The sequence below is a fragment of the Mobula hypostoma genome, chromosome 16 (genome assembly GCF_963921235.1).
Source record: "Mobula hypostoma chromosome 16, sMobHyp1.1, whole genome shotgun sequence".
Classification (NCBI taxonomy): domain Eukaryota; kingdom Metazoa; phylum Chordata; class Chondrichthyes; order Myliobatiformes; family Myliobatidae; genus Mobula; species Mobula hypostoma.
In genome coordinates this window covers 68,891,121-68,918,440 of record NC_086112.1, presented here as the reverse complement: position 1 = coordinate 68,918,440, position 27,320 = coordinate 68,891,121, and the positions used below count along the sequence as shown (strand labels likewise).

At 43.4% G+C, this 27,320-nt stretch overlaps 1 protein-coding gene across 2 annotated transcripts; it reads right to left on the bottom strand.

Moving 5' to 3' along the window:
• LOC134357608 (trypsin inhibitor ClTI-1-like) lies at nucleotides 1-27,320 on the bottom strand. Of its 2 annotated transcripts, XM_063069232.1 has the most exons (5): nucleotides 27,177-27,267; nucleotides 4,163-4,325; nucleotides 2,373-2,407; nucleotides 2,155-2,270; nucleotides 1-169 (listed from the first exon to the last, which is right to left on the bottom strand). In XM_063069232.1, exons 2-5 carry the CDS (start codon nucleotides 4,242-4,244, stop codon nucleotides 103-105), a joined length of 300 nt encoding a protein of 99 aa, XP_062925302.1. In that variant the 5' UTR covers nucleotides 4,245-4,325; nucleotides 27,177-27,267; the 3' UTR covers nucleotides 1-102. The 2 variants fall into 2 exon arrangements, with proteins under 2 accessions (XP_062925302.1, XP_062925303.1); XM_063069233.1 differs by lacking the exon at nucleotides 4,163-4,325 and having other exon boundaries at nucleotides 27,177-27,320.

Sequence of the window (27,320 nt, the reverse complement as noted above, 5' to 3'; positions counted from 1 at the left end):
TTTCCAGCAGTCAAATGTTTCAATTGTCTCTCTTTTCTTGACAGACAGCCCTTAAATACAACAGAAAATAACGACAGATAGTTCGACCGAATAAGTGGAAACTCAGATTCTGCGACGTTGATTTCTGCATGGTCCAAATTTCTGAATCAAGATTTCAGCTTGGTCTTTTCTAGAATATAAAAAGCGTTAGCTGTACTGAGATTGTAATTCTGAAACATGATCAATTAAAACACAAAATGTTAGAGCCTGCTATTTATTTTCCCAAGTTGTGCTAACATCAGACATAAATCTCCTCAGGTTTCTTTCAAACATTATCTTTGAACTACATCCAAAGAGAGTGGATTTTTTTGATTATTCTACAAACTCCTTCGGAGTTTAGTCACTGATGAATTTTTAGGGAAAATATACCTTGTATCTATATAGGCCAGCTTGTGAGCTCCCTAAGGCAGCCTACAATCAACTGAACAATGCCCAAGATGTAATCATGCTTTTGGTCCTACTTGAAGAAACAGTGGTAAGGGTTTGAGAGAAGAAATGTTAGAACATATGTGGCATGGCTGACAGTAATGGGTTAAATGAAGAGGATGCTCAGGAGTTCTTCTTGGAAGTGCATTCAGCCAATAATTGTGGACTCTGCTATTTCAAATTGTGTCCCAACGGCTGCAATTGTTGAAGAGTCAGGAAAAAAATGAATGAAAGGAACCTCACAGTGACACCATTGTCTGAAAGAGGTTTCTGTTCTTGTCATACTGCGTGGAGCTGAATGTATACAGAAATATTGCAGATGCTGAAAATATGAAGTGAAAACAGAGAATGCTGGAAACACCCAGCAGGTCAGGATCCAACTGCAGAGAAAAATAAAGTTAACATTTCAGGTCAGGGAAGGTCACTCACCTGCTGAATATTTCCAGGATTATTAATTTTTTTTCTCTTGGTATACATAGCTCCTGCATCCCATATCTTTCGTTTCTATCTCCTACCCAAAATCCACAAACCTACTTGTACAGGTAGACCCATTGTTTCAGCTTGTTTCTGCTCCACTGAACTCATATCTGTATACCTCAACTCAGTTTTATCCCCCCAGTTCAGCCCCCTCCCACCTAAATCCACCACTACTCTCCTCCGCCTGGCGGAACTTGTCCTCACTCTAAATACTTTCTCCTTTGGCTCCTGCCACTTCCTTCAAACAAAAGGAGTAGCCATGGGCATTCACATGGGTCCAGCTATGTCTGCCTGTTTGTCGGCTACGTGGAACAGTCTATGTTCCAAGCCTATACTGGTGACTGTCCCACACTTTTCCTATGCTACATCGACGACTACATTGGTGCTGCTTCCTGCACCCATGTAGTGCTCACCAACTTCACCAACTTTACCTCCATCTTGCACCCTGCCCTCAAACTTATCTGGTCCTGTCACAACCACGGATTCGGCAGCGCAGCAGATACGGCAATTGCGCTTGTGAATATACATGTGTCAGCTAATTATTATTTCATTGTGATAGTATTTAACTCCGTTCTTTTCATCAGTAACGCCCCCCAATCCCCCTTCACCAGTTCCCATCCCCTTTTCCTTCTCTCACCTCATCTCTTTGCCCACCCATCGCCTGCTGTTGTACTCCTTCCTCCTCTTTCTTTTTTCCATGGACTTCTGTCTCTTTCACCAATCAACTTCCCAGCTCTTTACTTCATCCCTCCCCCTCCAGGTTTCACCTATCTCCTGGTGTTTCTCTCTCCCCTTCCCCCACTTTTAAATCTACTCCTCAGCTTTTTTTTCTGCAGTCCTGCTGAAGGGGTTCAGCCAGAAATGCCGACTGTGCAAAGAGGGAGATCAGTGGGGAGGGACGAATGGACAAGGGAGTCGCATAGGGCGTGATCCCTGCAGAAAGTGTGGGAGGGGGAGGAATAAACAATTGCCATTACCTTTTAATCACAGATTAATTCAATTATTTGAATATAAGTTCCTTTGCTGCTGCCATGAGCTTCTGGATGAAACCTTAGTACTTCATTTACAACGTTGTTAATTCATTTGACAAGTGTCAAGAATACATGTCCCATTAATAACTACTGGCCCTGTAGGAATTATTCCCATCTAAAATGTAACAACGGCTTACTTTTCTGAGCATGATTTCTTTCTTATCCCCAAGGTGATACTCACTGAGCGGCATTGCAGAGGTGACATTCATTGTCGTAGGTTATGCCATCAGTTCCACACACTGGTATATAGCTCTTTGGGCACACCTGGAACAACTCTCTTAGCTGCTCACAAATTGGCTGAAACACAGAATACAATCACTTGATGTCACTCAAAGCTCCAAAGCAAAAGCAAAGTAACCAAAGAGGATTCAGTCAGTCAAGTACAACGTCAGAACTCACCTCAGTGGCTTCATCTGAAAATAGGAATTCTGCAACTGAAAGACAAAAAAAAGACACTTTATTTTTCTTTGAAGATGCTGCCTGACTTGCTCTCATTTTGTATTTCCAGCATCTGAAGTATTTATGATTTTCTGCCTGTACCCAGCATGCAAACCTCTTTTAGAAAATATTCCAATGCGTGGGGTTCCTGCCACATGAGGCAATTCTAGAGCTCCGATTCACGGACTGAGTCTACTAACCCATTTGGAATCAAAGGCAGAATTCACTCTCAGAAAAACTACGGATGTTGACTCAATTAGGACTTTCATGATAGCTTGACAAGTCAACAATTTTCAATATTAACTCTTCTTCCCTCTCCACAAGTGCTGCCTGACCTGCTGAGTATTTTCAGCACTTGCAGGAAATTTTACTTCAGACATTCAAAAACAAGGATAACAAAAAGGTGAGACAAAGGTAATAAAAGCTCAGAAAAAATACAGGTGAATTTACTGAAATTCTTCCCCATACTAATCCTTCAGTAGTTTCTGTATCAAAATTAAATGCTCTTCAACTGACCCTTCTGAAAAACTCAGTCTTACACCTGAGTAACAAATGCCAAGTATTCCTCCGAATCAGAATCAAGATTAATATCGCTGCCATATGTCATGAAATGTGTTGTTTGTGGCAGCAGTGCATTGTAATATATAATAATAAAACTATAAATTACAATAAATAGGAACCTATGTATGTATGTAAAATTAAGTAGTGCAAAAAAGAATTAGTGAAGAAGTGTACACAGGTTCAACGTCCATTTGGAATCATGAAGGCAGAAGGGAGGATGTTCCTGAAACATTATATGTGTGTCTTGTGCCAACACCTTGGTGGTAGAATGAGAAGAGGGCATGTCTTGGGTGATCAGGGTCTTTAATGATGGATGCTGCCTCTTTGAGTAAACTTCCTTTTTGAAGATGTTTTTGATGCTGGGGATGCTAATGCCTGTGATGGAGCTGGCTGTGCTTACAATTTTCTGCAGCTCTTTCTGATCCTGTGCAGTGGCCCCTCCAGGCCACTTAGAATGCTCTCCACAGTGCACCTGTAGAAATTTGGGAGTCTTTATTGACATACCAAATGTAGCCGCTATTGCGCATTCTTTGTAATTGCATCAATATATTGGATCCAGGACAGAACTTCAGAGACGTTGGCACCCAGGAAGCTGAAATTGCTCACCCTTTCCAATGTAGATCCCTCAGTGAGGACTGGTGTGTGTTCCCTCAATTTCCTATTCCTGAAGTCCACAATTAATTCCTTGGTCTTACTGTTGTTTAGACCTTGATGTAACCTGGTGAATGCAGTGCTTCCTGCATGGACTCCACTAGCCTCAAGGCACCTGGAGCAACTGAATCTGTTCTTATCTCAGCTTCCATTTCCTTCCATTCACCCCAGACCTCTCCCAAATTCTGTCCCTACCAGTCAGTTCAGCATTTGCCAATTATAATGCTGTTAACGAGGAAGTCCAGCCCGCAGAGTTCAGCTGTATCTTTAAAGACCAAAGGTAGGATTTTACAACTCTGAACTGGAACTTTCAATCATTAACTTGCACCTTCTTTGATAAATTTTGTTTTCTGATTGAAATGGCCTCACACTCCCCACCCGTTCCTACCTCAGTCACTCTCTCCCACCCTCAACCATTCTCCCTAATCTCTACAAACCAGCCCAGCCTCCTATCTCCCCAACTCTTCCTACCATCTCCCATCTTCTACAACTACCCCACTCATATCTGCTCCTTAATTTCCACAGGAGGTCGTTCCTACCTGTGGCCATCGAACGCGCAGCTCCTCCTGTGGAGGGTCGGACACCCTGAGCCAATAGACTGGTCCTGGACTTATTTTCCATCTGGCATAGTTTGCATTTTGTTGTTTGATTGTTGGGGGGTTTTGTATTGCTATATTTACGCTCTATTCTTGGTTGGTGCGGCTGTAACGAAACCAAATTTCCCTCGGGATTAATAAAGTATATCTATCTATCTAAATTCAATCATGCTTGTAAGGCACAACCTGCCTTTGACAAAGCCATGCTGACTATTCCTAATCATATTATGCCTCTCCAAATGTTCATAAATCATGCTTCTCAGGCTCTTCTCCATCAAGTTACCAACCACTGAAGTAAGATTCACTGGCCTATAATTTCCTAGGCTATGTCTACCCCCTTACTTGAATAAAGGAACAACATCTGCAACCCTAAAGCCTCTGAACCTCTCCTGTCCCCAATGATGATGCAAAGATCATTGCCAGAGGCTCAGCAATCTCTTCCCTCACTTCCCGGAGTAGCCTGGGGTATATCTCGTTCAGTCCCGGTGACTTATCCAAAAGCTCCAGCACATCCTCTTTCTTAATGTCTACATGCTCAAGCTTTTCAGTGCACTGTAAGTCATCCCTACAATCGCCAAGATCCTTTTCCATAGTGAATACTTTGCTTCAGTATTTACTAAGTACATCTGCTGTCTCCTCCGGTTTCATACACACTTTTCCACTGTCACACCTGATTGGTCCTATTGTGTCTTGTCTTATCTTCTTGCTCTTCACAATTGTAGAATGCTTTAGGGTTTTCCTTAATTCTGCTCGCCAAGGCCTTCTCATGACCTCCTCTGGCTCTCCTAATTTCATTCTTAAGTTCCTTCCTGCTAACCTTATAATTTTCTAGATCTCTATCATTACCTAGTTTTTTGAACATTGCGTAAGCTTTTCTTTTCTTTTTGACTAGATTTACTACAGCCTTTGTACACCATAGTTCTTGTACCCTACCATCCTTTCCCCTGTCTCATTGGAACGTACCTATGCAGAAAGTTACACAAATATCCCCTGAACATTTGCCACATTTCTGTGGTACATTTCCTTGAGAACATCTGTTCCCAATTTATGCTTCCAAGTTCCTGCCTGATAGCCTCATATTTCCCCTTACTCCAATTAAACGCTTTCCTAACTTGTCTGTTCCTATCCCTCTCCAATGCTATGGTAAGGGAGATAGAATTGTGATCACTATCTCCAAAATGCTCTCCCACTGAGAGACCTGATACCTGACCAGGTTCATTTCCCAATACCAGATCAAGTACAGCCTCTCCTCTTGTAGGCTTATCTACATATTGTGTCAAGAAACCTTCCTGAACACACCTAACAAACTCCACACCATTTGAAGCCCTTGCTCTTGGGTGATGCTAATCAATACTGTGGAAATTAAAAGCCCCCGTCATGACAACCCTGTTATTACTGTACCGTTTCAAAATCTGTCTCCTTATATGCTCCTCGATGTCCCTGTTACTATTGGGGGTCTATAAAAACACCCAGTAGAGTTATTAACCCCTTCCTGTTTCTAATTTCCAGCCACAGAGACTCAGTAGACAATCCCTCTATGACTTCCTCCTTTTCTGCAGCTGTGACACTATCTCAACAGTGCCATGCTCCTCCCTCTTTTGCCTCCCTCCCTGTCCTTTCTGAAATGTCTAAAGCCTGGCACTCGAAGTAACCATTCCTGCCTCTGAGCCATCCAACTCTCTGTAATGGCCACAACATCATACTGATCCACGGTCTAAGCTCATCTGCTTTGTTCATGATGCTTCTCGAACTAAAATAGACACATCTCAAACCGTCAGTCTGAGCGCATCCCTTCTCTATCACCTGCCTATCCTCCCTCTCACACTGCCTAAAAGCTTTCTCTATTTGTGAGCCAACTGCCCCTTCCTCCATCTCTTCAGTTTGGTTCCCACCCCCCAGCAATTCTAGTTTAAACTCTCCCCAATAGCCTTAACAAACCTCCCCGCCAGGATTTTAGCCCCCCTCAGATTCAAGTGCAACCCGTTCTTTTTGTAAAGGTCACACCTGCCCTAAAAGAGGTCCCAATAATCCAGAAACCTGAATCCTTCCCCCGTGGTCCAATCCTTCAGCCACACATTTATCCTCCACTTTACTCTATTCTTATTTTCACTGTTGTGTGGCACAGGCAGTAATCCAAAATCATTACCTTTGAGGTCCTGCTTCTCAATTTCTTTCCTAACTCCCTGTAGTCACCTCTTTCCTTTTCCTACCTATGTCGTTTGTACCAATATGTTCCATGACCTCTGGTTGTTCTCCCTCCCACGGCAAGATATCTTGGATGCGATCAGAATCATCCTGAACCCTGGCACCTGGGAGGAAAACTACGATCCGTGCTTCTTTCCTGCGTCCACCGAATTGCCTGCCTGACCCCCTAACTATAGAGTCCCCTATCACTGCTGCCATCCTCTTCCTTTCCCTACCCTTCTGAGCCACAGGGCCAGATTCTGTGCCAGAGGTGTGGCCGCTGTTGCTTCCCCCAGGTAGGTTATCCCTCCCCAACAGTACTCAAACAAGAGTACTTATTGTTAAGGGGGACATCCATTGGCGTACTCTCTAGTATCTGACTCTTGCTCTTCCCTCTCCTGACTGTTACACACTTATCTGTCTCCCGAGGCTGCGGTGTGACTACTTGCCTATAGTTCCTCCCTATCACCTCCTCACTTTTCCTGACCAGACGAAGATCATCAAGCTGCATCTCCAGTTCTCTAACCTGGTCCCTCAGGAGCTGCAGCTCGATGCACCTGGTGCAGATATGGCCTTCCGGGAGACTGGGAGTCTCCTTGATATTCCATGTCTGACACCCAGTACAAGAACACCTGCCTCACAGACATACTTCCTATTCCTATTCTTCACAAGTAATTACCTCACCTCAACCTGTTGAGCCAAAGCCCTCCAACTTGGACTCCCTCTACTCTGTTACCTGCTCTATAAAGCTGTCTTCTTTTTAAATTCTTCGTGCCGGTCTAACTCGCATCCATGCACTTGCGCAGTGGTGCCTCGATCAAACTGCTGAAGAAAAATCTTTCTCCTTTTAAATTCTTCCCACCGGTCTAACTCACAGTTTTGGAACAGCTGAAAAATGCATGGCAGGATGACAAGAGCAGTCTCCAGTCTCAGCAGATGGCTGGGAAGACTACCACATGGAAATCTCCTCCAAGTCACTCACCATCCTGACTTGGAAACATATAGCCGTTCCTTCATTGTCACTGGGTCAAAATTATGCAATTCCCTGCCTAACAGCAATGTAGGTGTGCCTACACCTCAGGGACTGCAGCGGTTCAAGAAGGCAGCTCATCACCACCTTCTCAAGGGTAACAAGGATGGGCAATAAATGCTGGGTTAGCTGGCAATGCCCACATCCTGTAAATGAATAAATTTAAAAAAAGAAACACACCTGAACTGTCTGGGGAAATACAGTTACAAATACTAAGGCTCTTGACAGCAGAAAATTTGGGTTAAATCTTGGTCTGATGCCATCGATCAAATATCTGGAAATACCAGCTGGGAGGGGGCTACTCCCTCCATGAAGTTTGTACCAGTGCCAGTTCCCCACTGACATCTGGCTACGCTACAACAGCATCACAACAGTACCCTTGCTGGTGCTTTTACAGAATGTGTTTAGAGCGACATTTGGTTGCTTTAAAGCTTGACTTCAGTCTGGTCTATAATGGGTGGATGTGAAGTGAAAGTTCATCTTTGCACAGATAACTGATCATTCACTGAGACACTTCCAGCTGTGAATTTCAACCATCACACAGTCTCCATGTTCCAACTTTAATTAGTGACACACTAGTGTGGAGAATTTCACAGAGTGCACTTTTATCTTTTATTGAACTGTGAAATTTCAAAATTTGTTCTGAGCTAGGTATGGCAGAGAAATCTTAAGCTAACTGGGAGGGAGCAGATGAGACAAGAGGCACTGTCTTTGCTAATTACTGTTATCATCTGTAAGGAAACTGATCTGGCAAAGCAAAAAGTGAACAGTCCCTGCTCGGTATCAAAGACTCCACAGTTCATGTCTGAATGGATGGTGAGTGGGATCTTATGTCTTTTTCTGTGAGAAGAAGGCACTGTTCCTGAATATCCACCTACAGAATCACATTCTCAACAGTTCCTGCAGCAGCTTCAAAGATCTGGAATCCGAATTAGCACCTAAAACTTCTGGAAAATCCTCTTCCACTGGGTGATGGTGGAAAATTTCTGTTTAGATCCCTTTTCAGATTAGCAAGCACAGTGTTGTGAAACTAAAGTAACAGTAACAATGAAGATTTGAGTGTCAAAGTATCACTTTGTTTTTCCTTTACTTAGTTTCATAGATTTTGTTTAAATTTCATCCTCCAGACAAGTTGTACAGAAGCCGGTTCACACTCCACGTTGGGTGCTGGTTAGGACACATTGGCAGAAGAGTAAGAGCAGTTGGGTTCATCTCACCTGAGCATGGTTAATAACACAAGGCTAATGTCACTATTTGGTTTGCATTGGCCAGAGAACAAGGCTGAGCAATGATCGGAGTAAGTGTTAAAAGGAATGGATAGAGAGGAACAACCACTTCCTCTGCCAAGAAGGTTGGCGGAGGGGGGGGAGGGGGAGGGGGAGGGTGATGGTTTCTCCTGCTTAACAGTAGAGTTGGATGATTCAGGAATTAAATCAAAAAGCTAAAGAAAAATTGAACAGGAAATAGGAGCATCAGTACTTCAACAGCATGGGACTAAATTAAAATGCAGAATGAAAATCTCAGTAAATGTAAAGCCTTGACCCAAGAAAAGAGAAGAGAAGCAGAGATTTTTCAGCAACGAACAATATCTTTAATAATAGAATGCAATATAACAAGCCAAGCGAGGTCACAAAACTGCAGAGAACAGACATTAAACATAACAAGCAACAAGGTAAACCACGCGGGGATAGTGAAAGCTAGGAGTAACTTGGTTCGATGAGTGAATGAAGTCTGCGGGTGAGAACTGGGGTTAAATAGGCTGCAGGCGATGAATCTGGAACAAGCAACAGGTAAATCCTTTTAGCTGCGTGGAGACTGGGAGATGCCTGCACATGAAAGATGACAGGTGTCAGCAGGAACAGGCCCAAGAGGCTGGACGCTGACCGCCCAAGATAATCTGGATAGGATAGGGCTGTTGGAAATCATCAGTGGTGAATGATGTAACTGATGGCAGACAAGACCTCTCTTCCAGACTGTTCAATTTCCAGTGGACCAGGCACTACACACCCTGTCTGTAGCAATGCCAATCCGTCATATAAACTGGACCACATTCCACTGTTCCGAGTTCCAGAGTGCACGCTCAAGGACGGTTGAGTGGTCCATGGACAACGGGCTTGAGGCAGAACACATGGAAGGTAGGTGTGATCCTGAGGGATAGTGGAAACTGGAGATGGTAAGTGACTGGATTGATGCAATGGCTGATCTTGAAGGGACCTATAAACAGGCGAGAGCTTGGAGGAGTTGATGTGCAAGGGCAGATCTTGGGTGGACACCCCAGGATGGAGTAGCTGGGCTGGGTTCTGACAGCAGTTGGCCTGGAGGCTGTAGGTGCAGTTGGCAGCCAGAATGAACCTCCAAGTTCTCCTCCAAGCACACTGACAGTGGCGAACCAGGGCCCTGGTGCGCTGGAACCCCGCTGTGAGCTCCTCAGCAGGGAACAACAGGGGTTGGTAGTCATGAAGTCACTTCAAAGGGTGACATACCTGTGATAGAGGAGGTGTGTAAACTGTAGGATAGTTTGCCCAGAGCATGTGGAGGGTCTGAGGTGCTGAAGTATTGCAGAAACTTCTCCACTTGCTGACTGGCTCTTTCTGTTTGGCCGTTAGTCTGCAAATGATAGCTGGAGTACAAACTCAGAGATGTGGAGGAAGGAACAGAAGACTCACTAGAAGTAGGAGGCGAATTGTAGGCCCCAGTCTATCTCAATGTCCTGAGGCAAGCCAAGGAGGAAAAGCACATGTTGGGGAACTACATCCGCCATCTCAATGGCTGACAGAAGCTTGGGGAGGTTAATGAAGCAGGCCGCCTTCGAAAACCAGTCCTCCACTATCATGATCACTGTGACCCCATCGTAAGGTGACAAGAATGTGATAAAATCCCTGGTGACATAGGTGTCGTGGGATTGGTAGGGGCTGCAGGAGCCCAGAGGGCCTTTCACTGGAGGGTTTAGACTGGGCTCACTGAGGGAAGGCGGCAACAAACTGATTTACATCTTCAATCATGGTGGACCACAGTGTCACAAGAAACCCAGAGTCCTTGTGCCAGGGAGGGGTGAGGAATGGGCCCATTGGAGTGCCTCAGAGCACAGCCACCAGCACCAACATGCAGTTTTTAGGTGTGTTGTTACAGCAGGCACATGCTGTGGGGCCTGGCAGATTTGGTTCTCAAGGTCCCGGATAAGCGGGGCAAGGATCTGAGAGAATGGAATGAGGGGCTGAGGATCGATCTCCAGGTCAGCTGGGTCATCTAATTGTCAAGCGGGGTATCCACCTTAGTGATCTTGGAACTGGGTCTGTCGGTGATAGTGAAGTTGAATTGCCTAGTGAGCCTGACATGGGCTGAGTTGGACGGTCTGTTGTATGGATGTGTCCATCTCTACCACAAGCGTCCAGAGGGCAGAGAATGAGAGTGATGGTGAAGCAACTCAAGCTCCTTGAAAGCTTGGTGTGTGGGATCAGACCAGCTTATCCATGAGGTCGGTGATTGGTGAGCGAGATGAGAGGAGTGGTAATTTGACTGTAAACAGCAGTAGAAGTTGGAGAATCCCAAGACGTGCTGTGACTGGTTGAGGCAGCATGTTTGGGACCGTTCAAAGACAGCGTGTCCTTTCTCTGGGTCCATGGTTATGCCTTGGGGAGAAAGAACATAACCCAGAAAGGAAATGACTGGGGTGTGGAACTAACCTTTTTTTTCCTAACCTGCAGGGGCTGGTAGTCATGAAGCACTTCAAAGGGTGACATACCTGTGACAGAGGAGTTACTGTTCTAGGAGATGCTGAAGGACTGAACAGATGTGGTCTTGAGGGTCCTTGGAGAAGATGAGGATGTCATCGAAACAGAAAAACACATACTTATGTAGGATGTCTGTGGATTTCCTCAATGTAGGCTTTGAAAAGAGCTGGACTGTTGGAAAGTCTGAGTGGCATCACCAAGTATTCATAGTGCCAGTGGGCATTATGAATGCCATCTTCCACTCATCCCCCACTTCTGTTGTCAGGCACATCAGCCAGTGCAGGCTCATGCTGTAGGGCCTGGGGAATCTGGTCCTCAAGTTCGCAGACCATCAGGGTGAGGATCTGAGAGGATGGAATGATGGGTTTGTCTCCATTTTAGCTGGGTTGGACTGGTGTGACAAGCATCTGCCTCAGTGTTCTTGGAACTGGGTCAGTAGATCCAGAGTTGAAGTTTACGGTTTGAAGAAGACAGATCCGCAAGTCTGACGTGGGTTGAGCTGGCGGGTCTGTTTTATGGATTTGAGTTTCTTGTGATCAGTTCAGATGAGGAAGGGCTCAGTGTTTCCCATCAGCCAATGTCTCCATTTCTTCAAGACCCATTAAATAGCAAGTAGCCCCCTATCTTCTACTCAATAACAGTGCTGAGCAGGGTTGAACTTGCACAAGGCGGCACAGGGTTGTGTTTTTCTATCCACTCCTCGCTAGGGGAGCACACACATCAGATGAGTTCACCTCAATCACAGAAGGTCTGGAGGGGTTCCAATGAAGAATGGGAGAGGTGGTGAAGTGCTGCCTGAGTTCTTTGAAAGCCTGCTGTTCAGCAGCAAACAGGTTGCCTGCAAGGTAGGTGACTGCGTGAGAAGTGAGAGGAGGTGTGAGTTGGCTGTTGTTTCTGAGGAAATGGCAGTAGAAGTTGGAGAAGCCCAAGAAGCAATGTTGTTGTTTGAGAGTGCAACGTCAGGGCCATTCAACAACGGTGCACACCTTCTCTGGGTTCATGGTTCTGCCCTGGAGTAAAAGAATATAACCCAGGAAGAAGATGACTGAGGTGTGGAAATGGCATTTTTCTAACTTTCAGTACAGTTGTTTATCAAAGAGATGCTGAAGGACTGAAAGGACCTGATAGAGATGGTCTTCGGGGTTTGTAGAGGAGGTGAGGATGTCATTAAGAAGATGACCATGTATCTGTGCTGCATGACAGAGGATCTCCTTAGTAAAGGCTTGGGAAAAAGCTGGACTGTTGGAAAACCTGAAAGGTATCACCAAGTGCTCGTAGTGGCCAATGGATGTTATGAACGGTCTCTTCCACTCATCCCTCTAGAGGATGCAGAACAGGTTGTACGGGCCCCGTAGATCCAGTTTGGTGAAGACCTGAGCCCCAGGGAGTTTGTTGAATACGCTATCCAAAGGCAGGGGGTAGCAGTTCTTAATGGTGATTTTGTTGAGCCCACGGTAGTCAATGCTGGGATGAAGATCCCCATCTTTCTTTTTGGGAAAGAAGAATCCTGCACTGGGATGAATGAATGAAGCCATGCTGTAGTGTTTTGGCAATGTTCATTCATGGCTTGGGTTTCTGGAAGGGAGAGGGAGAACAGAAAGCCTCAGGGAGGGGTAGTGACCGGGAGGACGTCAATCTCACCGTCATGTGGTCTGTAAGGCAGCAGAGTGCTGGCTTCCACTTTACTAAAGGTGACGGCTAGAGCATCATATTCCCCTGGGAGTTTGCTGAGGTCGAGGGTTTCCTCCATCTCCATAGATTTACGTGATGAAGTCAACTGAAGTTGCAGGCAGGTCATCCAGCAGCTGGCTCCCCAGCTCAGCAGTGCACCATGACCTGGTGAAGTGAGGGATGTGAGTGGAGAGCCAGGCGTAACCCAGGATGAGAGGAGTGTTGGGTGAGTCGATCAGGAGGACTCATGTTGCTCTTTGACACAGATCCCAAGGGACATCTGTCAATGGCTGTGCTATTGAAGGGGTGAGAAACAGTTTCCATAGAGCATCCAAGCTGCACACACAGAGTCCGATCCGGAAAGACATCTGCTGCACCAGAATTCATCAGAGCCTCCTGTGCACGTAGGGCCAACTGAGTGTGGCGGTCGGAGAGGGTGAGTCGAGCCAAGGGCCAAGGAGAGCTTGCCAGATAGGAGGCTACTTGTCTCTAGCTGGGGGCACCACTTTCCCAACTGCAGTGGGCATTTGCTGGTTTGTGGTCAGTGTCTCCGTGGTGGGTGCACATCATTTCTGTACCGATGCTTACACTCTGGGGCGGGGGGGCGGTGGTGTTGGTTAAGGAAGCTCTCTGTAACTGCTTCTGTTCTGGAGGCACTGGTAATGATCTAGAAAACCATTCCATAACAAACACAAGAAAATCTGGAAATGCTGGAAACGGAAAGCAACGAACACAAAATGCTGGAGGATCTCAGCAGGCCATGCAGCAGCTATGAAAAAGAATAAACAGTCGATGTTTTGGGCAGAGACCCTTCATCAGTCACTCCATACGATACTTTTCAATATGGAGAGCCAGAGTAAAGAGGCTTTCAAGGTCAGTGAGCATCTCCTAGGTAGACAGCTCATGTTTCAAGTGCCCCAAGATTGTAATGTGCTAGCAGCAATTCTGTATTTCAGACTTACTCACCGGGAGGGTCCTGAGTTCCATGGTGAAATCCAGAGATCTTTGGCATAGCCAATGTATCAGATACACTCCCTCCCTTCCACTTCCCAGATGGTTGAAAATTCAGTACATCTCAGCTGTGAAATACTCATTTGTTGCAGTTGGTTGCTTTATTGTGGCAATTAAGCGGTCAAGAAGGAGATGAGGAAGGTGACCTTGGCCTGACCCATAGAATACAGAGATAGCTGGAGCTCAAAGTGCAAGACACACTGGGACAGGAAATTGTGGCATCTCGTTGAAGATCTATCGTAGCATTCAGGCATGGGGGGGGGGGTCGGAGACTCAGAGGGACGACGTTGCTGCATTGAGGCAGAGGGTTGGCTGAAAGTTGAGAACATGGTTAATAGTTTCCTGCTGCTTCTGGACTGGGTGCTCATGTCAGCAGACAACTTTCTTCAGGTGATCGTGCTCTGCCAAGTTTATTGTTGGATCAGTCTTCGATTCATTCATCCTGTCAGGAAGTGGAGAGGAGACTTGACTCAAAAGCAGAGCAGTGGAGTTGTATCAGCAATGAACAATATGTAACACCTGTGTAGCACTGGTCTTACCACTAGTCACCGCACTCAGAGAAAATCAAATTACATGAGGTAGGCCATCAGAAGACTCCAGGAATTGGAAGGAGGCAGTGAACAGAAAGCACACACTTCTGGAGACAAGTTTTGTTTATAAGAACAATATATACAAAATAGTTACATGAGCAAGAACAATTCAAAATTCAAACCACAACATAGAATAGTACAGCACACAAATTCCTTTTTAATTAGAATCAGTGAGCTTCCTTTATTACCCTAATCTCTCAAATTAGATCTAGTGTTATTCCCTATTTAAAAGTTTACAAACTAAACTTTCCTTTTCACTTACCCCTAGTTAGTTAGAAAACCAAATATAATGTCCTATTCTCAAGTATTATAGTTAACTTCAGTTTCAGGCAGTATGTCTGCAAGTTTAAATTCAAAAAATATGTATACAAAGTTTAACACCTTTCATGACAACTCTGCAACATCACAACTTTTAAACAAAGTAAATCTCATTCAGTAACTAATCAAAGTCTTTGCAAAAATAAGCAATTCTTACAGAAAATCAAATTCAGATTCTTCACATGAAAATAAATGTATATATCCAACCATATTAAATCCTCTGTGCCATTACACATTTCACTCCCGCACTAGTTTTTCATCTTGGGTGGCTCACCATCTTGTTTCTTAGTTCATTGGAATAAAAGAGTTTATCATCCACAGAAAGTCAATTCACAAACCTGCACCAAAGCTTGACCAAATGCTTTGGTATGATTTTACAGAACTAATTCCCAACTACACCATAGGGATTTTGGACACTGGTCTCTGCCAATATTGTCTCATTAAAGCTGTTGTGTATTATAGCCATAGCTTCAATAAATCTTTTATCATTATTGTCTCTCCTCCAGCATTCTCACCCTGAGGGTTTCAAGTTAGTAGGGTAAAGGTACTCGCTACTAATTCTGCTCTTAACATTTCACGTCTTCAGCTTCTAATCATTGCTGTATTTCTCTCCTTATCCATCCTGCATCCAGCCATATCCCTCCCTCACATAGCAATTTTTTTTAAATTCTCTTTTTTTAAAAAAAATCAGTAAACCTCATTTTCATCCCTCCATAGTTAGAACTTTCTAACATTACATTTTAGGATTTAATTAACCTGGATTACAAATAGCTTTCAAAATACTTAGCAAAATAACAAGCTACAAGTGGCCACAAGACAAGAGAGAACCAAAATTAAACACAACATCAAGAAGGCAAACTTTAGGCTGGGAGCAACTGGCTAGTTCAGCGAGTGAACAAGATCTGTGGTTAAATAGGCTGCAGGTGATGAGTTGGAATGAGGATTTTCGGTGGCTGAGAGTGTGGAGTTGGCTGGAGTTGGAAATTTGAGTTGGCTGGTGGAGTTGGGAAAGAGCATGGAGGCTGCAATTGCTGAGTAGATGAAGAAAATATCCTGTAGGATGAACAGGTTGACGGATAGTGAAAGTGAGTTTGAGATAGAGGAATGGAATGAAGAGAGTGAGGAAAGGAAACCGAGGTATGAGGAGTCAGGGGACAAACAAAATAGGATAGCAAAACAACAGAAAGAAGATGAGATTAAAGCAGTTATAACACTGAGCGAAGACGATGTGTCTTTTGGTGAATGGAACCCAATTCATTTGACGAAGATAATCAACAAACTTAAAGGTGAAGTCAAAAAAGCAAAGATTTTATGAAATGGATCGTTATTAGTGATTTGTTGGGATAGTGCTCAACAAGGCAAAGTGATAAGATTAAATAAAATAGACAGCAAAAAAGTACAATGCTCAATACCCAACAATAGAAAGCGGACTAGATGAGTTATTTCGGGGATACCAACAAAACTTTCTATGGATGAGATTAAACAAAACATAAAAGGAGCAAAAATTATTGAGGCCAAACATTTGAAAGTTACAAGAAACGGGAAAAAGAGTGTGAGTTTATCGGTTATGATCAACTTTGATGAAGAGAGAGTGCCGACTAAAGTTTATTTAGGGTATATGTGTTATGAGGTCAGAATATATATACCACCACCTTTAAGATGCTTTAAATGTCAGAAATTCGGGCATATTGCAGCGGTCTGCAGAGGGAAACAAAGATGTGGAAGATGCGCTGGAGAACATGAATATGGGAAATGTGAGGCGAGAGCTAGGCTGAAATGCTGCAATTGTGGTGAGGAACACAGCGCAGCTTATCGAGGGTGCATTATTAGCAAGGAAGAAGCTGAGATACAATATGTAATAGTAACTCAAGGAATCAGTTACGTAGAGGCAGTGAAAGCATTTGCTGGAAAAAAGGCTGTCAAGCAAACAAATACAGGGAATAATAAACCGGTGAACTGTGAGGGCTGTAATATGATAAATAAGGACACACTAATTATGAGTAAGAAGGATTTTGTACTGTTTATGGTAGATGCAATTAACTGTTCAGCGCAAACAGACAAAAGAACCGAAAAAATTAAAATTATAGTCAAGTCTGCAGAAAAATATCTTGGTATTACAGGGCTTAGGTGGGAAACAGTCAAAGATATGCTGAATGGCGGATCAAACAGTTCCCAGGCAGGAGAGGCGGGAAATTAATGGCTGTATATATATATTACAAGGGAATGAAAGGAATCATTGCAAATGATCAAGAACTTATGAAATATGTACCAGAATTTAAGGAAAAACCTCAGATTTTATGTTACAAGAAACATGGTTGGACCCCAGCGTAAATGTGCAGAACTCCATCGACAAATAGGAGTACTCAACAAGAACAACTGTGAGTTGGAAAGAGATTGGACGAAATGGTACTGCATTTAAAGGAGACGGTTTCCGAAAAAGATGCTTGTGGTCAAAAATTCAGTGACATGGAAAACAGATTAAAAATGGAGGAACTTATTCCAAAGTTACGAAAGGAAAAAGGAATTCGTTGCAAAGTGAATTATCTACGGACTATAAAATGAAAACACGGAAACAACTGGGGAAGAATTTCAAGATCTCAATAAACAACTACAGGTTTTTGATTCAAGAAAAGGAAAACTTGGAAATAGCAGATGGACTTGGAAAACAACAATTTTAAATGTTAAGCTTGCGGTAATGAATATTCTCAAGCAAGAAGCTTTAACTTTTACAAATGATTCAAATGAAATTAATGTAATTTGAGGCAATGCAATTATTTGGAAACCACATGACAAAATTTGAGAAGGAAAACAATCTGCGGCATTGCTATTTAATGAGAAATGCTGGAAATAGAAGAAGAAGAAGAAGAAGAAGAAGAAGAAGTTGGAATGAGCAGCAGGTGAATCCTGTTAGCTGATGGAGACTGGGAGGTGTCTGTATGTGCACGTTGGGAGGTGTCTGTGGCAGCAGGTGTGACACGACAAGGTAATAGTCTCTGGATTGTTACCTGAGTCACATGTAATTTTGCACAGGGTTAAAAAGATCAGAGTTAAATGCGTGGCTGTTTTAAGATTGGTGTGGGTGAAGTGGGTTTGAATTCACCAGCATTAGTGAAGGAGGGACCAGTTCATATGGGATTGAATCCAACTAAACCATGCTGGGCCGAGGGTTCTGGTGAATTTATTTGTAACCCAGGTTAATTAAACCCTAAGATGAATGTTAGGGTTTAATTAACCTGGGTTACAAATAGATTAATGTTAACCAGCTATGCCTACAGCTTCATATGACACTGACTGGGGGGCTAAGTAGGTGTGACACCTTGCCCAAGGGTGACCTGCAGGCTAGCAGAGAGATGGAGTGCCTTACACCTCCTTTGGTAGAGATGTTCCTCCATCACGCCACCCAGAACATGCAGGTAAATTGGCAAGATTAGGCTGGTGTTGGATGCCAAGAGAAAAATCTGTAGAATGCTTACAAGATGCTCATGAACAGTTTGTGGCTGACCCATTAGGGAAAAGGCATTTCTGTATTGGGTGCTGTGTAATGAACCAGATTTGGTTAGGGAACATAAAGTAAAGGAACCCTTAGAAGGCAGCGATCATAACGTGATAGAATTCAGCCTGCAATTTGAGAAGGAGAAGCTAAAGTCTGATGTATCAGTATTACAGTGGAGTAAAGGAATTACAGAGGCATCACAAAGATGAAGAAATGTTCTAAAGCGGGGATGAGGCAACAGCGGCTGACAAGGGATAGACAACATAAAAGGCATATAACATAGCAAAGAATAGTGGGATGTTAGAGGATTAGGAAGCTTTAAAAAATCAATGGAAGGCAGCACAAAAAAGTATAAAGAGAAAAAGGTGAAATTATAAACAGAAAAAAGATGAAACTATAAAGAGAAAAAAGCAAACTAGTAATACAAAGGAGGTTACCAAAAGTCTTCTCGGACAAATAAGATGTAAGAGAGGTGAGAGTGGATATCAGACTGCTGGAAAATGACTCTGCAGATGTAATAATAGGGGACAAAGAAATGACGGATGAACTCAATAGATATTTTTCATCAGTCTTCTCTGTGGAAGACACTAGCAGTATGCCAGAAACTCAAGAGTGTCAGGAGGCATGGCAAGTGTAGTTGCAACTACTAAGGGAAAAATTCTTGTGAAGATGAAAAGTCTGAATGAAGATAAGTCACCTAGAGGGGTTGGATGACATACCAGGGTTCTGAAAGATGTAGCTGAAGGGACTCTGGAGGCATGAGTAAGGACCTTGCAAAACTCACTGGATTCTGGAATGGTTCTGGCGCACTGGAAAATTACAAACGTCACTCTACTCTTTAAGAAGGGAAAGAGGCTGAAGAAAGGAGATTATAGGCTGGGTAGCCTGAATTAAGTGGTTTGAAGATGTAGAGGTATAGAAAAGTACAGCACAGAAAGAGGCCCCATCGGTCTGATTGGAACCATTTAAACTGCCTACTCCATTTCCCTGCACTGGGACCACAGCCCAGCACATACTATCATCAATATACTGTACCTATCCAAACTCCAGTTAAACATTGAAATGAAACTCGCATGGACCACTTGTACTGACAGTTCGTTCCACACTCTGATGCCCCTCTGAGTCCTCCCACCGTGTTTCCCTTAAACTTTTCATCTTTCACCCCTAACCCATGACCTCTAGTTGTAGTCCCACCTAAACTCAGGTAGAAAAAGCCTGCTTGCATTTACCCTATTTAAGTCACCCTCCATAATTTTGTATACCTCTATCAAATCTCCTCTTAGTCTTCTACATTTCAAGGAATAAAGTCCTAACCTATCTAATCTTTCCTTATAACTCAGATCTTCCGGACTTGGCAGCATCCTTGAAAATTTTCTCAGTACTCTTTCAACCTTTATATTTTTCCTGTAGGTAGGTGACCAAAACTGCATACAATACTCCAAATTAGGCCTCATCAATGTTTTATACTATTTCAACATAACATCCTATCTTCTATACTTTATATTTTGATTTATGAAGGCAAATGCACCAACAGCTTTCTTTACAATCCTACCTACCTATGACACCACTAAAAATGAATTATGGACCTGTATTCCCAGATCCCTTTGTTCTACTACACTCCTCAGTGCCCTACCGTTCACTGTGTAAGACCTACCCTTGTTGGTACTACCAAAGTGCAACACTTCACACTTGTCTGCATTAAATTCCATCTGCCATTTTTCAGCCCATTTTTCCAGCTGATCCAAATCCTGCTGCAAGTCATGATAGCCTTCCTTTACACCCCTGCTCTTGGTGTCATCCACAAATTTGTTGATCTAGTTAACCATGTTATCATCCAGATTGTTGATATAGATATATTGTGTGCTTAGCCCCCTGCTCCACTGGCTTTGCACATGTGACTGTGTGGTTAAGCACAGCTCCAATACTACATTCAAGTTTATCGATGACACCACTGTTTGGACTGTATCAAAGGTGGTGATGAATCAGCATGCAGGAGGGAGATTGAAAATTTAGCTGAGTAGTGGTGTAATGCCAACAACCTCTCACTCAATGTCAGCAAGACCAAGGAACTGATTGTAGACGTCAGGAGACGGAAAACAGAGGTCCTTGAGCCAGTCCTCATCAGAGGATCAGAGGTGGAGAAGGTTAACAACTTTAAATTCCTGTGTGTTACTATTTCAAGGACTTTTTCTGGATCCAGCATGTAAATACAATTACAAAGAAAGCAGAGCAGTGCTCAACTTCCTTAGAGTCTGCAGAGATTTGGCATGACATCAAAAAACATGACACATTTCTATAGATGTGTAATAGAGAGTGTATTGACTGGAGGTATCACAGTCTGGTATGGAAACATCAATTTCTATGAACAGAAGATCCTATAAAAGGTTATGGATTTGGGCCAGTATGTCACAGGTAAAACCTGTCCAACCATTGAGCATATCTGCATGAAACGCTGTCACAGAAAAGCAGTTTCTATCATTGGAGATCCCACCAGCCAGGCCATGCTCTTCTCTTGCTGTTGCCAGCAGGTAGAAGGTACAAGAGCCTCGGGACTCGCACCATCAGGTTCAAGAACAGTTACTACTCCTCAACTATTAGGCCCTTAAACAAGAGGGGATAACTACACTCACTTTCTCTTCCATCAAGATGGTCTCACAAACGATGATCCCATCTTAAAGACTCTTTATCTTGTTATTTTATGTTCCCATTATTTATTGCTATTTCTTTGTATTTGCATTTCCACAGTTTGTTGTCCTCTGTACTCTGAATGATCTTTCATTTATCCTGTTATAGTTACTATTCTATAGATTTGTTGAGAATGCCTACAGGAAAATGATTCTCAGGATTGTTCATTGTGGCATATACTGTATGTACTCCAATAATACATTTTCTTTGAACTTTGACAAACATACAATTGGTCCAGCAGTACTCCACCTGTCACAGTTATCTAGTCAGAGAGGCAGCCAAAGGAACACCTTGTCAGGCTCTGGGGATTTATTCACCCTGATTTTCCTCAGGACAGCAAACATCTCCTCCCCTCTAATTTGTACAGGGTCCATGATATTGATGCTCTTTTGCCTCACTTCTATTGACTCTGTCCATCTCTTGAGTAAATACAGATGCAAAAAGTTCATTTTGGCTCTTCACATGGATTACCATTCTGATCTTCCAGAGGACCAATTTTGTCCCTTACAATCCTCTTGCTCATAACATGTTTGTAGAATCCCTGAGGATTCTCCTTCACTCTGTTTGCTTGGCAACCTCATGTCATTTTTTAGCCCTCCCGTTTTTTTTTCTTAAGTACTCTCTTGCATTTTGTATTCTCATTTGTTCTTGCTTGCCTCTTTTTTTCTTCTTACCTCAATATCTCTTGAAAACCAAAGTTCCCCTACACCTGTTATCTTTACCTTTTATTCTGACAGGCAGACATAAGCTTTGTACTCTCAAAATTTCACTTTTGAAGGCCTCCTTACCAAGTATACTTCTTCCTGTCCCACTCCACACTTGTCAGATCCTTTCAGATACCACCAAAATTGGTGGATTTAGAATCTCAATGCATGGACCAAATTGATTATCTTTTGCATATTTACTTTGCAGCTAATGGCATTGTGATCACTTGATGCAAAGTGTCCCCCCACACAAGTTTCTGTCACCTGCCCTGCCTCATTCCCTAATAGCAGATCAAGTATTGCACACTCTATTATTGGAACTTCTATGTGAGGAAACATTCCTGAACACATTTGACAAATTCTATCCCATCTATTCTTTTTACAGTATGGGAGTCCCAGTAAATAGGTGGAAAGTTGAAGTCACCTACTATAACTAAAGTATGTTTCTTGCAACAATCTGCAATCTCTCTGCAAATTTGTTCCTCTGAATCCCTCAGACTATCATGTGGTCTGTAATATAACCCCAGTAACATGATCATATCTTTCTTATTTCTCAGTCAGACCATAAGACCATAAGACATAGGAGCAGAATTAGGCCATCTGGCCCTTCTTGTCTGATCTGCCATTCAATCATGCTGATACTGTCTTCACTTTCCTCAGCCTCACTCCCTGACCTTCTCCCCATAACCTTTGATGCCATGTCCAATCAAGAACCTATCAATCTCTGCCTTAAATACACCCAATGACCTAGCCTCCGCAGCTGCCTGTGGTAACAAATTCCACAAATTCGCCATCCTCTGGCTAAGGAAATTTCTCCGCATCTCTGTTTTAAATGGATGTCTGTCTATCCTGAGGCAGTGCCCTCTTGTCCTAGACTCCCCCACCATTGAAATCAGCCTTTTCACATCTACTCTGTCTAGGCCTTAAATATTAAAGAGGTTTCAATGAGATTCCACCACCCCCCCAAATCCTTCTAAATCCCAGCGAGTACAGACCCAGAGCTATCAAACATTCCTTGTATGATAACCCTTTCATTCCCGGAGTCATCCTTGTAAACCTCCTCTAACCCTCTCCAATCCCCGCACATCTTTTCTTAGAGGAGGAGCCCAAAACTGTTCACAATACTCAAGGTGAGGCCTCACCAGTGCCTTATAAAGCCTCAGCATCACATCCCTGCTCTTGTACTCTAGACCTCGAAATGAATGCTAACGTTGCATTTGCCTTCCTCACTGCCGACTCGACCTGCAAGTTAACCTTTAGGTTGTTCTGCACAAGGACTCCCAAGTCCCTTTGCATTTCATATTTTTGGATTTTCTCTCTGTTTAGAAAATAGTCTACACATTTATTTCTTCTACCAAAGTGCATGGCCATGCATTTTCCAACATTGTATTTCATTTGCCACTTTCTTGCCCATTCTCCTAATCTGTCTAAGTCCTTCTGCAGCCTACCTGTTACCTCAACACCACTTGCCCCTTCAGCAATCCTCATATTACCTACTAACTTGGCAACAAAGCCATCTATTCCATCATCTAAATCACTGATATACAGCATAAAAGGAAGTGGTCCCAACACTAATCCCTGAGGAGCACCACTGGTCACTGGCAGCCAACCAGACAAGGATCCTTCTATTCCCTTTCATTGCCACTTACCAAACAGCCAATACTTTAACTGTGCCAGTAACTTTCCTGCAATGCCATGCCCTCTTACCTTGGTAAGCAGCCTTATGTGTGGTACCTTGTCAAAGGCCTTCTCCAGACATACAACTTCCACTGCATCCCCTTAATCTATCCTACTTGTAATCGTTTCAAAGAGTTCCAACAGGTTTATCAGGCAAGATTTTCCCTTACGGAAACCATGATGACTTTGTCCTATCTTGTTCTGTGTCACCAAGTACTCCATAATGCCTCACTAGAAGAGTTCTCCAGTCTGTTGTGACAAAGCACTGCCGTGACATTTTCCCTGACTAGTAACACCACCCCTCCTCCTTTAACCCCTTCTGCTCTGTCACAACTAAAACAGTGGAACCCCAGAATACTGAGTACCAGTCCTGCCCCTTGTACAACCACCCTCACTAATGGCTGCAATATTATAATTATTGTGTTGATCTATGCCATGAACTCATCTGCCTTTTCTGCAATGTATTGAATTATACACAGCTCAGGGCAGTAGTCACACCATGCTCAACTTTGTCTGAGTTCTTAACAACGTCTGTCTCCACAACCTCCCCACTGACTGGTCTGGCACTTGGGTTCCCCTGTTCTCTAACCCCCGGCAGCTCCAGCTTAACCTTCCCCCCCCCTACCAACTAGCCTTCCTGCTAGGATATTCGTCCCCCTCCTGTTCAGGTGCAAACTGTCTCTTCTGTACAGCTCCCACCTTCCCTGGAAGAGAGTCCAATGATCCAAAAATCTTGCCCTCCTTCCTACACTAACTCCTTAACTATGTGTTAAACTGCATAATCTTCCTATTTCTGGCCTCACTAACACGTGGCATAGGTAGAAATCCTGAGATCACAACCCTGGAGGTCCTGCCCTTTAACTTAGCACCTAACTCCCTGAACTCACTTTGCAGAGCCTGGTTCTCTTCCTACCTGTGTCACTGGGACCTACATGGACCACAATCTCTGGCTGCTCACCCTCCCACTTAAGAATGCTGAGAACTAGCTCCAACTTGTCCTGGACCCTGGCACCTGGGAGGCAACATATCATCTGGGAATCTTGTTCTCGTCTGCAGAATTTTCTTTCTGTTCCCCTAACTGATGAATCCTCTATAATCACAGCTCACTTCTTCTCCCCACTCCCTTCCCTTCTGAGTCACAGAGCCAGACTTAATGCCAGAAACCTGACACCTGACCATTGTAACTTTCCTCTTCTAGGTCATCCCCCCAACAATATCCACAGGGGGACTCTGCACTGGCTGTTTAACCCCTTTTTCCTGACTGTCACCCAGTTTCCTGTGTCCTGCACAAAGATGAGAAAATCTGCAGATGCTGGAAATCCAAGCAACAGACACAAAATGCTGGAGGAACTCAGCAGGCCAGGTAGCATCTGTGGAAAGGAGTAAACAGTCGACGTTTCGGGCCAAGACCCTGCATCAGGACCTGACCAGCAGATAGCCAGAAGAGTGATGTTGCACAAGCGTTGGAGCTGGGCCCTCTTCTTTTCACATTACGCCAGTGATTTGGATGACTGAAAGGGAAAAGAAGTGGCAGATGGAATTTAGTGTAAGAAAGTGTATGATTATGCACTTTGGTAAATGAATAAAGGTGTAAGCTATTTTCTAAGCAGGGAGAAAATTAAGAAATCAGAGTTGTAAAGGGATTTGAGAGTCCTTGCATGGGCTTTAAAATGCATTGGTCAGAATGCACTTGGGGTATTGTGAGCAGTTTTGGTCCCCTTATCTAAGAAAAGATGTTCTGGCATTGGACGAGTCCTGATGAGGTTCACGAGAATGATACCAAGAATGAAAGGGTGAACATTTGAGAAGTGTTTTGTGGCTCTAGACCTGTACTTGCCAGAGTTTAGAAGAATGGTGTGGTGGTGGTGGTGGGGGGGGGGGTGGAATCTCATTGAAACATACTGAATATGAAAAGGCATAGACAGATTGAATGTGAAGATGATGTTTCCTATAGTGGTGTAGTCCAGGGCCATAGTGCACAGCCCCAGAATAGAGGGACATCCATTTAGAATAGAGGAGGACTTTCTTTACCAGAGTGTGGTGAAACTGTGAAATTCATTGCCACAAACAGCTGTAGAGGCTAAGTCACTGGGTATATCTAAAACAGAAAATGATAGTTTCTTGATTAGTAAGGGGATCAGAGGCTATGGGGAGGGGGTGGGAGAATGAGATTGAGATCGATATTAAATCAGCCATGATGGAATGGTGGAGCAGACTCAAAGGACTGAATGGCTTAATTCTGTTCATGTGTCTTATTATTTAATAGAGATGCCTTTTTAGAGATGTTTGTAATTGAGACCACTAGGGAAAAGGCAATTCTAGATTTGGATGTTGTATAATAAACCAGTTTTGATTAGATACCTCAAAGGTTCAAAAGTTTCAATTTAATGTCAGAGAAATGTATACAATATACATCCTGAAATGCTTTTTCTTCACAAATATAAAGGAACCCTTAGGAAGCAGTGACCATAATAAAGTAGAATTCATCCTGCAGTTTGAGAGGGAGAAGCTAAAGTCAGATGTATCGGAATTACAGTGGAGTAAAGGGAATTACAGAGGCACGAGAGAGGAGCTTGCCAAAGTTGATTGGAAGGGGACACTAACATGGGTGACGGTAGATCAATAATTGTTGGAATTTCTAGCAGTAATTTGATAGATGCAGGTTTGGTTCTTCCCAAGGAAGAGGAAGTATTCTAAAGGGAGAATGAGGCAGCTTTGACTGACAAGGGAAATTACAGAGAGCATAAAACTAAAAAATTAACCCCATTTTCCTATCAAAATTCCACGACCTTTTTATTTACTTATTCTCCAGATATATCAGTTTTAGTCTTACCATCTACATCCTGTTAGGACAGAATTTTGTTAAGATTTAAATTGTGAAGCAATTCTTCTCTGAGTTCTAAATAACTGATCACTTACCCTTCAGTCGGAATACCTCATCAAGGTAAATAGCCGGTCAAAATCTACACTGACATGCATTCAAAGAATTTTGAAATCTTCTAAACTGTAGGAGTTATGAGTCACCTTTCCTCAATACCTCATTGTTGTCTTCTCATCCCAGCACTCAATCTAGAGAAATTTAGTTACACCACATTTCTGTCACCAGGAGGAGCTGTTGTACCAGGTTTACATGGAGCATGAGCGGTTACAGCCCCTGTCTGAGTATCTGAAGCTTCAAGTTCTGGTTGCACCCAGTACAGGGGGGTCACTTCTGGTAGGCTTGCTTCTGGGCCTGGCCAAGATAGCCATTCGTGTGTCCAGACAGCTGCCTGAGCCGACTGTCTGCTTCTGGGGTTACGTTCATGCCCAGTGTCCTCAGAGGGACAGCATGTGATCATTATGGTACAGTGGTAGATTTCTGGGAACAATGGACCACCCCAGGGAATTGAGTGTTTTGTAGATGATAGTAACCATATTTTAATTTGAATCATTAACAGTATTGTAATCCCTGACCTGTCGGCATACCAACATTGTGTACAATTTTCTATCTGCTGCTATTTTCTTTCATCTGTTACATGACTAACGTCAACAGGTTACACCACAAAACCTAGGGCTACCTGCTCTCACACAGTATCAGATTTGTCATCTTTAGGAGACTCTCACTTTTTTTGAAGTTGGGCCAGGTACGTTGGCACCAGCAGATCTCAATGTCTTTTCCAGTTCAGAGTCTCAGTGCCTGGAAACACTCCTGTACTTTCAAAATTCTCCAGACGTCAATGCTGTTTCATTTTGACTCTGGATGAGAATGTTTAATGCACTAGCAGAAACAATGGAATCAGGTACACTAGTTGCTCTGATGTTATTTACTTCAAACCACAGAGAGAGGAACGAGCGCAGATCAGCAATTAAAAACAGTGACTTACCCAGAGTGGAGAGGTAAGTGAGGGAGACGAGAGCAAAAGCCGAGAATAGCTTCATTCTGCAGTAGAAGCCTGGTGCAGCGGAAAGCAGTCTTCGTACTCTATCGCTGCTGGTTTGGGTGTTGCACAGCACAGGCTGGAGCTGGT

Coding starts and splice junctions, on each gene's coding strand:
- LOC134357608 (XM_063069232.1), bottom strand. CDS start 4,244: ATGGAAAATAAGTCCAGGACCAGTCTATTGGCTCAGGGTGTCCGACCC. Junction 2,408..4,162: donor TGCGCGTTCGATGGCCACAG/GTAGGAACGACC, acceptor TTTGTCTTTCAG/TTGCAGAATTCCTATTTTCA. Junction 2,271..2,372: donor TTTCAGATGAAGCCACTGAG/GTGAGTTCTGAC, acceptor TCTGTGTTTCAG/CCAATTTGTGAGCAGCTAAG.